Source organism: Xenopus tropicalis, chromosome 8 (assembly GCF_000004195.4).
Source record: "Xenopus tropicalis strain Nigerian chromosome 8, UCB_Xtro_10.0, whole genome shotgun sequence".
Classification (NCBI taxonomy): Eukaryota; Metazoa; Chordata; class Amphibia; order Anura; family Pipidae; genus Xenopus; species Xenopus tropicalis.
This window is the reverse complement of record NC_030684.2, coordinates 87,476,905-87,489,628: the sequence shown is the minus strand read 5'-3', so window position 1 is coordinate 87,489,628 and position 12,724 is coordinate 87,476,905. Positions and strand designations below refer to the sequence as shown.

The window sequence follows — 12,724 nt, the reverse complement described above, 5'->3', positions numbered from 1 at the left end:
CTTGGGCCAGGTTGGAACTGCAGAGTGCCATTGAGTCCTATGGGAGGCTTCCAAAAACATGCACAGAAGGATCAAAGTCAGAAAAGTTTTCCCACCGTTTACGATTGTTCGGATACGAACATTTTGTGACTTTCTGATCACCAATACGATATTATCGTGACTAGTATGTTTTTTTTCATAAGCATTTTCGTGATATTTGCTATCATCAGAAATTATCGAATAATCTGAATTTTACCCATTTCGGGATTCGAACTCGTACTTTGATGAATCAGCCCCTTTGGGGCAGATTTATCAAAATGTGAGTTTACAGCTTAATACCTAAAAACTCACATTCTATTCATTCCTCTAGAATTTCTAGAAGCGAATTTATCAACGTGTGAAAGTTAGAACTCACCATTTGATAAACACACTTCTAAAAATCCCATAGGAATGAATCGAAAGTGAGTTTTTATTAATTCTGCCCCTATGGGTGGCTTTTTATTTTAGCAAGTTTTTACCATTTATTATGTGTCAAAATCACAAAAATACAAATGTAAAAATACGCCATCTAAAAGCTGTAGAAGTCAGTGTGAGCTGTTTTTTGCATGAAAATTTGTACAATTTTTGTTTTCGTTATGCATTTTATTTCGTTCATGTTTTTTCATTCAGATCTTGTATTACATGACTAGACCTTCTTGGTTTTAGTGGAAATGAGTTTATTTGTAGTTTCAAAAAACTCTGAAACCACTAAAATCTGAATGCTGATAAATCTTCCTCGATGTATGTATTGAGTGGACTTAAGGTGGCCATACACGCACCGATATTATCGTACGAAACCTCGTTTCGTACGATAATCGGTGCGTGTATGGCATGTCGGCGAGTCGACCGATATCGCAGGAAGCTGCTGATATCGGACAACTCGCCGATCGGACCAGTTTGAAAATTTTGATTGGGCGCCATAGAAGGCGCCTGACCAAAATTCTCCCTTCAGAGCTGAATCGGCAGAAGGAGGTAGAAATCCTATTGTTTCTACCTCCTTACCTGCCGATTCAGCCCTGAATGGTGTGTGGCGGATCTTACGATGTTTCGTGCGATCGATGGTCGTACGAAACATCGTCAGATCGCCACGTGTATGGCCACCTTTACTTTTTGGATCTTCTTATTTCAGTCTTGTGTGCTGGGGTTTTTAGTACTGAAACAGCAAAAGGATTACGTACCTTACAATAGATTTTATTGCATCCTTGTTTTACTTGGTGGTTATTGATGTGTATTAAAAGCTGACTTGGAGTTCCAAAATAAATAAAGTTCACACAGACACAGGCAGTAGAGATTTTATGTTTAGTCATACATCAGAGATGCAGGAGCTGGAAACAGAGCCACATTCAAGTCAGGAATGAATACATATCCTTGTATTGTACATTTGATAACCTGCTGTCATGTCACTCATGTCCCACTTGGTTACTTGAAGGCTTGATATTGCTTTAAACCCACATGCCCCAGCTTAGCTTCCAAGGTCTGTTGGCAAAGCTGGCTGCACTTATAGGGAAACTATAGGTAAAACACTAGATTCTCTTTAACTTGAAAATAAATTGCATAAACTCCCAAAACTGATTTGACAGAAAGCAATTGCTGCCATCAAGTCAGCTCAGTCTGGTTTTCTGTTGTGTACCCAGCACAATATGTACTGGGTTTGTGGGGTAATATAATAGCATGCAAAGTTTGTACCAGGTCTCTTAACCACAGCAGCCAATCAGATATTTGCTTTCAAGCAGCAGATTTTAAGCTAACTGCTGATTGGACACCAGACCTGTTGCAACTATTGTACTTATTATTACATTACCCTTGGCTCAAGAAAATTGTATTTGTCCCTTAATGCTGAGTTTATCCTAGTTGTGAAGACATATACAGTAATAGTAAATGCTGCAAATATCTCTTTCAGATAATGTGATGATTTTTTTTTAAAGATATATGTTTTCTATATTCTGGTTTAAACTGCTATTTAGAAATTGTGTGCTATGAAGAACAAAAGTCACCCAAATTATATGTACATAAAGCAATATTCTGGTATATTCCTGCATGCATAGCACGTTACTTAGTACCCGATGGTTTAGAACCCTCTGACCAATGACACTGTACAAGGAAAATGCTATAAAAAATAAAGTGCAGGTATTTACTGCAATGTTTTTGTTAACAGTTACGCATGCAGGCATCTTTTGTCTCCTGCCCAAACAAAGCCACTCACCTGACACCTGGGGACAGAAAAAAACTACAAAATAAAAGTATAGGTATTTTGAATTAAAATATTTAACTATTGCAAATTTAAAAGTACAGACTAAGTACAGTATGCATGATTTTCAGGCAGTTAGAGGCTCCATCTGCCTCTCCTGCACCCATGGTCATTTTATGGAACCAGAAGGCCCAGGGCAAAGATCTCATTGGTGGGTCCCTGCAGCTGTCCCAAGACATTTTTGGTGGCACTACACTAAAGCATACCTCCCAACATTTAAAAAACGGAAAAAGGGACAAAAAGGAATGGCGCACATATCATGGTGAAATTTTTTTGACAACGCCCCCTAAATATCACTCCATTTTACTAAATTTGGCAGGCTATTTAAAGTTTGAACACATTTCTGGGGGTTTTAGGGTTATTACAGTTTTGCTAATGCAGGTGAAATTACCATTTAAGCTGCAAGTCCCCCAAGAGACATGTTTAGCTTATTAGTTACAATTGTATCTCAGTGCAGGTACAGCTTGTTAAGATTTCTGGGCTTTCTGCCAAAAGTTACTTTTTAATTAAGTTTGTATCTTTTTAAGTGTTCAGTGCAGGAGAACAAAGGGAAACGAGGGCCTTTTCAGTAAGAATCGGGCACTACGGGCTGAGCTGGTAAAAGAGAGACTGTCCTGCGAAAATCGGGACAGTTGGGAGGTATGCAAAAGAAGGTGAACTTGAAGGGAAGCAATAAAAAAACAACCCATGGATCTCTTTCTTCTGTGCTCCTTGATGGAAAACAAATGAGCAGAATCTTACAGCCCACCTTTACATGGGGCATCACAGAAAAAACCTCTTCAACTTGTTATTAGAAAGACCCCTCAATAAAAATATATGCTTATGTTTAGGCATAGACAGCTGATTAAAATGAGAGGTCTGCCATGTAAAGCTAAAGCAGACAAAGGTCTCACGGTAGCCCCCAGTCCTAATGGCCTTTTGCCCATTTATTAAAGTGGCCCTGTCTGCCCCCAGTTTATATAGTGGACCTTGTTAATAAGTACAAGAGTAAAAAAATACAAGCTCTTTTTCCTTTTGTTGTGTGAGTGGCCCTTTAGGATCACATGAAAAGAAAAACCCTAGTATAAATAAACTGTACATTTTTCTTCTATAAAAAGACTTGAATCATGGGAAGGCAGCCAGTGATGAAGTAGATACAAACAGTATTACAAAGTGTCATTGTTACAGGCGGCTCTTTGAAATATGAGCAGACTATATCAAATTGCAGGCAGCACATGCATTAATATAATATCATGCTTGGGTGTCTGGTGTTCCTCTTGTACTCATTGTCTGCAACTTGCCTTTATTTTATTTTGAATGTTTTTTATAAGTTCCATTTTTATATTCTCATATCATTTGCAGCTTATCTGTGATTGCTCCCATATTCATAGTATATGTCAGAAATTAACCTCACACCAGTAATAAGATTCCACCCAGGCTGTGCCTTCAGAGCTTTGTACAATAAAGCAATGGGGTATGGTTCAGTTATTAGTGCACAAAAATTAATGTATATGTGAAAGTTTCAGACCTGAATATATCTGACATCAGTGGTTGGGGAGATGTTGCCTATTTTAGATGAGGCTTCCTATACCTGGGTACCTGGTGTGCTCAGGGTTTTGTAAATGGTGCAGCTATTGGAAAGGATCTGCCTTTTACTGATTTCAACGCTTAATGTAGCATGAACAGCCTATCAATAATCTTTACTATGCCTATAATTCAACTTATACAAAAGTTTCATTCTACTTTAAGTTGCTTTGTAGAGTATGACGGTGTTTGGCGTGAGGAATTAGCAATTAGTACCAAAAGTTATAAACAAACAAAATAACATGCAGTCTTTTCTCATTTCAGTGCTTAGATGTGTTTCTGTCCATGTTGTGCATATAAATATTAAATATCTTTAGATTTACTCTTTATCAAATAAATATCTTGCAAACACAATTACAAATAAATCTATAATATTAAATCCATTAGGATACCACCCAGTGGGTTGAATTTGTTATTAAAAATGTGCTTTGTGTTTTAAACATGAATAAATGGAATCATTAGTTCCTCTGAGGTTAATAAATGTTAATTAAGAGGTCAGTAAGGACAATATTATGTGTATATTTTTTATCTCCAGGATCACTTGATTTAAAAACAGAAATCCAACTCTGGCTGAATCCTGAATGGACATCGACTTTGCATTACTAGTTTAAGATAGTACAAAAATGCAATGCAGGGAAAGGTTTTGGGGCAGATGTGAAGCCTCCATCATTGTCCCTTTGCGTGCAAACTACACACAGCCAATTGTTTTAAAAATATCCAAAGGTATATTACTCCCAGTAGGTAAACATGAAGAGTACTTCCTTTGTTTGTTCTCATGTGCAGCATATGCAGTATTCTTAAATACCCTCAAAAAAGTTAACATTCCATTGCTATACACCCAAAGAAGAGGGTGCATTATTTTAATGTCTTCATAACAAGCAGTAAGAAAATGCACCCATCAATAAAAGACTTGATTCTTGTAAAAAAAAAGAGCAGCATGTTTGGATTCCGCTTCTTCGGAAGACTTTAACCCTGACAGTACTTTAAGGGCCATTTAAATGTGTGATGGCCCTGTTGCACTAAAGGGGTTACTTTTCCTTTACATTCTTGTGGAACAGACCAATCCAGGTGTAGCAGGAAGAGATCTCAGGCTTCCCATCAAATTTGCAGAAAGGCGACAGAAATCCCCCCCGATGTTTTATATCTTGTGTCAAAAAAAAGTGAATCTCTTGTAGCTTTGGCCTGTACGTTTGCTGGCATCAAAAGTCATCACGGCACGTTGGCAAGTTGACAAAAGTGAAAACATTGTACTCTATCAAAACGGAGAAACACAGGAAGATGGCGTAAAGGAAGAGCACATAGAAGCCAAATTTCTTGTCAAGTTTCCACTTATTTACATAGATACCGCCCACCTGCAGGAATAAAACACAAGGTAGGTTTGTCTCTAATCACACAGCTACAGAGTTTGTTTAGGCACAACATGAACAACTGGCAAATATTACTGTTATACATCTTATTCTAATCTAACCTTTGCTGTGCATTTAATAAAAAATTATTTAATATAAACTAATATGTCGCTTACATTCTAATTCATTTATTGGTCTATTGATTAATAACTATCTATTAATACATTTGTTTATAAAATGTTAATACATAATAAATGTTCTTATTTACATTTTAAATATTAGAATACTATTCTGCATACAATGTAATGTTCCTACAATTTATACAATATAAAATTACATGCAGAACCTAGAGTCATGGGCTGAGTGTGATCTCACACCTCCCAGCGTGATATAACAGGGAACATGCCGAATCTCTGTGCTTTAACTGTGCTTAAAGGGGACCTGTCACCCTAAGAAATAACTCCAAATTATTTTCTATATTGTTAGTTGAGCAAAATTAACTTCACTTACTCTATATAAATAATATAAATAAAAAAAAAATACAAAAATGCTTTTTGGTTGTTATTGCTTAGTAGAGGGCGGTCTTTCAAAGAAGAATGCACAGGTTACATAGCAGATAACCAATAAAACACCATTGTATTCCACAGAGCTTATCTGTTATCTGCTATGTAACCTGTGCCTGTTCTCCTTTGTTCCAGCTTGAATGGCTGCCCCCATGGCTACTCAGAAGCTTTGTTTATATAAACTAGTAGTCTTTCTGTAACAAACAGACCCCATAGTCAAAAAACAACTGCTCTACAAAGTTACAATGTTATTGTTTTTGTTACTTTTTTGTTAACTGTCTTTCTAGTCACACCCTCTTCTATTCATCTTTGAGTCTGTCACTGAAACCACTGCCTGGTTACTAGGGTTAATTAGGCTCTAGCAATCTGATTAGATACTGAATTCCAAACTGGAGAGCTGCTGAACAAAAAGCTAAATAATTCAAAAGAATAAAGACCAGTTGGCTGGATGATTGGATGTTTGGGTTAGCTGGTAATAACATCTGTGTAAACAGTCATTAACCAGTGGCTCTGGACTTGAAATTCCCCTGTTTTCTGTTTGTTTGGCAGCTGTCATTTGGGACTTGTTTGCCACAATTTTGGCTTTCTGTCTATGATGTTGATTTTAGGGATGATGTGTGGTTGGGTATCCACCTTATTAGTCTTATTAAATATTTACAATGCTTTACAGAGGGTTGGATGCATACAAGTCATCTTTGGTCACTGATCTGTAGTGTGAAAAGTGCAGTTTTGGACATAACTACAGTGTTTAATTGGCGCAGGTCGCTGTGGAAATCATGAATCTAGCACCACCTTTGGAGGTGGGGGAGGCCAGGGCCGGCAACAGCAACCACACTTGTGCTTAATTACCCCTACAATGTTTTGTCCAGATAATGTTTGCTCTGCACAGATTTTGTTCTTGATTTTAAAAATAAGTCTAAACATATTTAAAAAAAAACCAAAAAAAAAACCAATGTGAGTACATTATTTACATACTGATAATGATATTAATGAAACAAAAGGCCTGATAGTGCTGTAGAAAAGACCTTCTCTGTCTTTCCTGCTGTTCTCAATACTCCTCATGGGTCACAGTCACCACACAAGCTAGAATTTCCCATTAGCTTAGGCTACGTTTCAAACAATGTTTTGCAGTTTCCACTCACAGAAGAGATCTGTGTGCCAGTCTTATTGATACTCAGTTTTAATGAGAACAAATAAATACTTTATATAATTCTTGATGACCCCTAGGCTTAACTTTTCAGCAGCAGCTCAGAGAGCAATGAGCCTGTTCTGGGCCACTAGCTTGCAAACAGCCAAAAGCATGGATCATTAATATTATAGGGTTTCTGAACCTCTGAGCTGATACAGTAAGTTCAGTATATGAAATACAGCAATTGTAGCCATAAACTTTTTAAAGATTACTCCTACTTAAAAGAGATTTAAGGGTACATGCTAGGAATTGTCAATCAAATTAGCCTGATTTCTATTGGTGCACAGACACATCCCTGCTCCTACAGTCTGTTCTCTGCATCTCCAATGTCCCACCTGAACACTGTAACATATTAAACCTATAAAGGCCTTCCATAAAATCTCAGGGTTTATTGTATGCAGAGTGTCCTGCACTACCAACCTTGAATGCACATAACAGTCCAAAAATATCCACAGGGACTACTGCAGTTAAGTGTTGTATAATAGCTCTCTGTACAGTGGTTTGGGGTCACCACTTACAAAATAATGGATCAAAATGTGAAAGGAATCCACCAGAGAGCTCTGGTGGATTCTTTTCACATCTTTAATGCACATACCATCTCACCATGGAATGTGCTAGGCAAAGGTACACATTACAAAGTATTTGCTATTTTATTGAATGTAAGATATTGTAATATGGATGCTGGGTGTATGTGGCATCTTACAGTGGCGCAATGGGCACTAGGAGCTTGTATGATTTTCCTACACCAAAAACATAAATTCACGTTAATTGACTTCTGATAAAAATGACTATGGTGTGTCTGAATGTGAAAGGGACCTAGATTGGGGCAGTGGCTGATGTATAATTTCTGTAACAGCAATGCATAATATGTTGGCACCACATAAATTAAGCATAACAAAAATATATAATATTTTATCAACAGACAAAAACATGTTTATGGAGTTGAAGTGTAGTACTCCCCAGACTGGATATTCCTGATTTATGCAGGAAGCTTGTGCTGTAAAACCCTTCTGCCTTGATGAATGGCTGATGGGGCTCTGCGTACCATGGCAGAAGTGAGAGCACTAGCCTTCAATCAATTAAAGTCGCTTCCTGAAGCTACATTATTTTGCAAGGTATCATGGGTTCCTTAGCTGCTGCACCTAAGGGAACTGTGTCATAAAAAATAATTAACTGCAGCATAAAAACACAGTGTAGTATTAAATAGGTTGGACTAACAGTGGAAATAATTTGAAAAAATAATATTAGGCCTGTTACTCAACAGCTAATAGGGATTGTTCTTTAAGGTCCACTGAAAGATAATGCACTGATCTGTTGATAACTCCTGCTCAAGTTAAATCTTTTAATGCGGGATAAAATGCATTAACCTGTGAAGACCTTAGAAAATCAGCAGGATTGAACTCAGCGCTGCCAGCCCCTCAAACCACAAAGCAACTCCAAAACAGGCACACTCAGCTGGTGTATCTGTGATTCACATTATCTAAGGTATGTCTGGAACTAAATATCCACACAGACAGACACTGATAGACAGACAGATACACATTGTCATTATTAGAAAATGACATGGTAGACTAATCCACCTTAAATTCATGGCACCTGGGTGGTTAAGAAGTAAAACAAGCTTGGAACAAAAGTATTGTGTATAAAAGAGTGGTGCAATAATACCAGATTTATTATGCACTGAATATAAATATACAACACAGCTTGACTTATAATAATAATAACATTTATTAAGGCAAAAAATCTTCACTGGGTTTTGTTTGCTGTTTTATCTATATCTATCTATATAGGAGAACTGAAGCAACTTACAGTGAGGGCCACAGATCCCAGTAACAAAATGACTGAGTACACCAAACCTTTGCTGTTAATCTTCACCTGGAAAGGGAGAAGATACATGAGCATATATTGCTAAATACCATTCACCCCACCTCTCTACTGCTGCACATACAGAGCACTGAATGCTTTTAGTTTTATACACAGAAGTGCACAGCCTTATACAAATAGCACTCTACATCTTTACAGCATTATGCACACAACTTTATGCACCCCTAGGGGCAGATTTATCAAAATGTGAGTTTAGAGCTCAATACGTAAAAACTCACCCAGGTTCTATTCATTCCTATGGGATTTTTTAGAAGGGTATTTATCAATGGGTGAAAGTTAGAGTTCATCATTTGATAAATATGCTTCTAAAAATCCCATGGAAATTAATAGAACCTGGGTGAGTTTTTATGTCACACAAAAAACCAGCGTCAAAAATCTGAAAAGTTTTAAAACAAAGAACGGTCCTCCAGGGAAGGGAAGAGACATCTGCCACTGATTTCTACATGATCTCGACAAGTTTTAGCTGGCGAATTGTCGGATTCGGATTTGAAGCCATTTTGTCGCATTGTAAATCAAAAAATCTAAAATTAAAAAGCATGAGTGGCAAAAGTCACAAAAACTCTGAATTTTTCGACTTGTTGCAAGAAAACTGCAACTTTTTCAAAATGTTGCACAAAAATCAGTATAAAAAATATGAAATCCTCAAAACTTTTCGAAGGAAAAAATATCTTTCAGGGAAGGGATATCTGTCATTGTCTTGTACATGATCTCAAAAAGTTTTAGCTGGCGAATTGTTGAATTTGGACTTTTAGTTGTTTTGTCGCATAGTAAATCTTGAAAAAGTCGCAACTCTTTTCTATGCCACTACGTGCTATAAAATCCAGATCAGAATAAAAAAAAAAATCTGACCGTTAGTACATGGAACCTTAAGGGGTATATTTATCATGCTGTGTAAAAATTGGAGTGAACATTACTGGTGATGTGGCCCAGGTCAACCAAATCAGCAATTAGATTTCAACAGTTAGAAAATCAAAGCAAAGCATCTGATTGGCTGCTATGAGAAACATCACCAGTAATGTTTCACGCCAAATTTATTAACCTTCACATTTTTTTTGTTTACCTAAACTTTTTAGCACTAAATCATGTATATAAATAATTACTTGAAAACACAAATTTTCAATATTTATCAAGTGTAAAAACCAAAATCATTAACATAAAACAACACCATCTAAAAGCTGTCAAGGTCATGACGAAGGAGCTGTCCTAGGCAAATTGTAACAATCTTTATTTAATGTATGGTTTTAGAGGTTTCGGGGTTTTTTTCATTTATAAGCACAAGGAAATTCTTATGAAAATTACGATTTTAAGGTTCTTAAATTTTTATTTGTATTTGTTCCGCGTCTTTATTCGTTTGTGCTTTATATATTTGGATCTTTTCATAAATAAGGCAACATTTGTGCTTTTTTTTATTTATGATGCATGAAAATTACACAAATTCAGATATTGATAAATCTACCTATTTGTCATAATCAAAGAAATGTACAACGCAAGGACCAGATATATTATGCGGAGTAAAAAACAGCGACAAAATGCACCCCACATCGCCTGGCTTCGCTGCATAAATTAATTTTTAAGGCCTCTTTTCTTAGAGCAACTTCCAATGGAAATAATTGTGTCAAATCTTGCATTCGGACAGCGTAAAATAAAACTCACCTTGATTTATTTCACAGCTTTTTTCACCATTTTTTTCAGCTAATTTTTACACAGCATAATAAATAGTCGCCTAAGGCCTACGGTCAGTGTGAAGCTGACAGTAACGCAAATCCTTGCTCTATTATATCACAGTGCTGTTTATTCTGTAAGGGCTAGACACTTAAGAGCATTGCACATCCCTATATGTGTATATCACAAAGATATGTATATTACTTACTGTAGATCCATAGTTAATAATCATTGTTTGCAACCCCCATGGTACTCCAAGCCCTACAAGGATGTCAAATACATTACTTCCGATGCTGTTTGATACAGCCATGTCCCCAAGTCCTGAAACACAAACATTTAATTAGCAAAAAACATAAATAAATACATCACTATTTACATTTATTTAAATAAATTAAATGAAGTATAGAGTGGGGGTCTGCACTTTGTAATATGCAATGTTTTAGTAGCTTTTGTTTAGACTATGAGAAATATGAGAGTATTTCTGCCTGTGGTTCAACCCCTATAAACAATAAAGTCCACCAGTATTGAACACAATATCACTGAAAATCAGTAGAAGCATATACCATAGCTAATAAACCCCAAGACAAGTGCTTTATAAATCAAGTCATGGACAATCAATCTATTCCACTGCACTTACCTCCAATGAGCAGGTCTCCTTGCTTAAATGTCATTACCCATACAATATTAATGTCATGTGAGTGTCAGGCTCCTATTGATGCTACTTTGCCCAAGGTTAATTTTGGCCATTTGGAAAAAATGGGAAAGCATTGGAACATGGGACACTTAGGCCAAATAATCTGACACCAGTGCAAGTCTTTATTTGCAGCTGCCGTAAACATCTAAAATATTGAAGTGCTTAATTTGGATCTTTTCATAAATAAGGCAACATTTGTGCTTTTTTTTATTTATGATGCATGAAAATTACACAAATTCAGATAAAGAAATGGAGAAATATGTAGATTCACCTTGCAGACTTAAAGAGGGGTAAAAGTAATACAAAGGGCATTAGGCACGAGTTTTCCATTTTGTTTTCTTTAGTAACAAAATGGTGTTTGCCTGCTAGCTGTATAATTCCAAGACTGAAGGAAACAAGATTGAAATAATTTATATAGTGTAAGTGAAGTTTATTATGCTTGACTAACCCAATAGAAAAGGATGGCAGGTCCCCTTTAAGACATTATATCATCAAAAACACCAAGTAAAATAAAATTAATCTGAAAATAATACAGTTGGAATGGTACCTTGTCTGGCCACTATTAGACTTGCCATGCAGTCTGGAACACTAGTCCCTGCAGCCAGAAACGTAATGCCCATGATCACATCAGGTATTCCGAGCGTGTATCCAATCACAGTAACCTGTACAATAAGAGACAGCAATGAGAATGGCAGCACTTCTCCTAGTCCCACTATAGGCACAGCCACAGTTTGTGGTGTCCAACACTGTTATGTATTCTTTATTTTAGCCACCGGCTAGATAGAAGGCTGATAAAGTAGATGTGTATATTTCAGCAGCACAAGAGCAGCCAGCTTCCTACCACAGAATATAGGAGCAGTGTTCAGCTTGTGGCATTCCAGCTGCTGCTAATCCAAAACTCCCAGCATCAGCTGTCAGCCATCTGTTGAGAATTGCAGTTTAGCAGCACCTGGAGCTCCCTGATTTTGTATCAGATAGAATTTTTCAGGTTGCACCATCTGGTTTCTGGAATCAGCCATATAAAGCTTGCGTGATTACAAAGCTCTGAGAGTGGTACACCTGTAAGTCATCTGTATCTGGTAATAATATACAGTGGAATCTCAGTTTTCTAAACTGCTACGAGAAAGGCATTACATTAACACGGAAAATAATAAAGAGCATAGTGAATCTTTTTGACCAGCTTCATGTATGTATCTACTTTAAGTCCATCATAAGAAAACAGCGTGCACGCACATTAAGGGGTAGATTCATCAAAATGAGAGTTTAGAGCTTAATACATAAAACTTACCCACGTTCTATTCACTCCTATGTGATTTCTAGAAGCATATTTACCAATGGGTGAAAGTTAGAACTCACCTTTTGATAAATATGCTTTCATAAATGTATAGGAATGAATAGAATGTGGGTGATTTTTATGTTTTAAGCTCTAAATTTTGATTTTGATAAATCTGCCACCACGGTTTATATATTGGAGTGGGAGGAAAATTCACCAAAAAATCCAATAATATGAACCCCATTCATTTTGGCTTTTAGAGTTTGGGATAACTTGAGGAAATG

At 36.6% G+C, this 12,724-nt stretch overlaps 1 protein-coding gene across 2 annotated transcripts in view; it reads right to left on the bottom strand.

Annotated features, from left to right (window-relative positions):
• Positions 1 to 1,294: 1,294 nt before the first annotated feature.
• Positions 1,295 to 12,724, bottom strand: part of slc24a4 (solute carrier family 24 member 4) — a 108,307-nt gene continuing 96,877 nt past the window's right edge. For both annotated transcript variants that reach the window (XM_002933226.5, XM_031891465.1), the window contains exons 14-17: positions 11,715 to 11,829; positions 10,682 to 10,794; positions 8,737 to 8,802; positions 1,295 to 5,181 (exon numbers count right to left, since the gene is read on the bottom strand). In XM_002933226.5, coding sequence (XP_002933272.2) covers positions 5,029 to 5,181; positions 8,737 to 8,802; positions 10,682 to 10,794; positions 11,715 to 11,829 — 447 coding nt within the window. In that variant the 3' untranslated portion in view covers positions 1,295 to 5,028. The remainder of the gene's footprint in view (positions 5,182 to 8,736; positions 8,803 to 10,681; positions 10,795 to 11,714; positions 11,830 to 12,724) is intronic.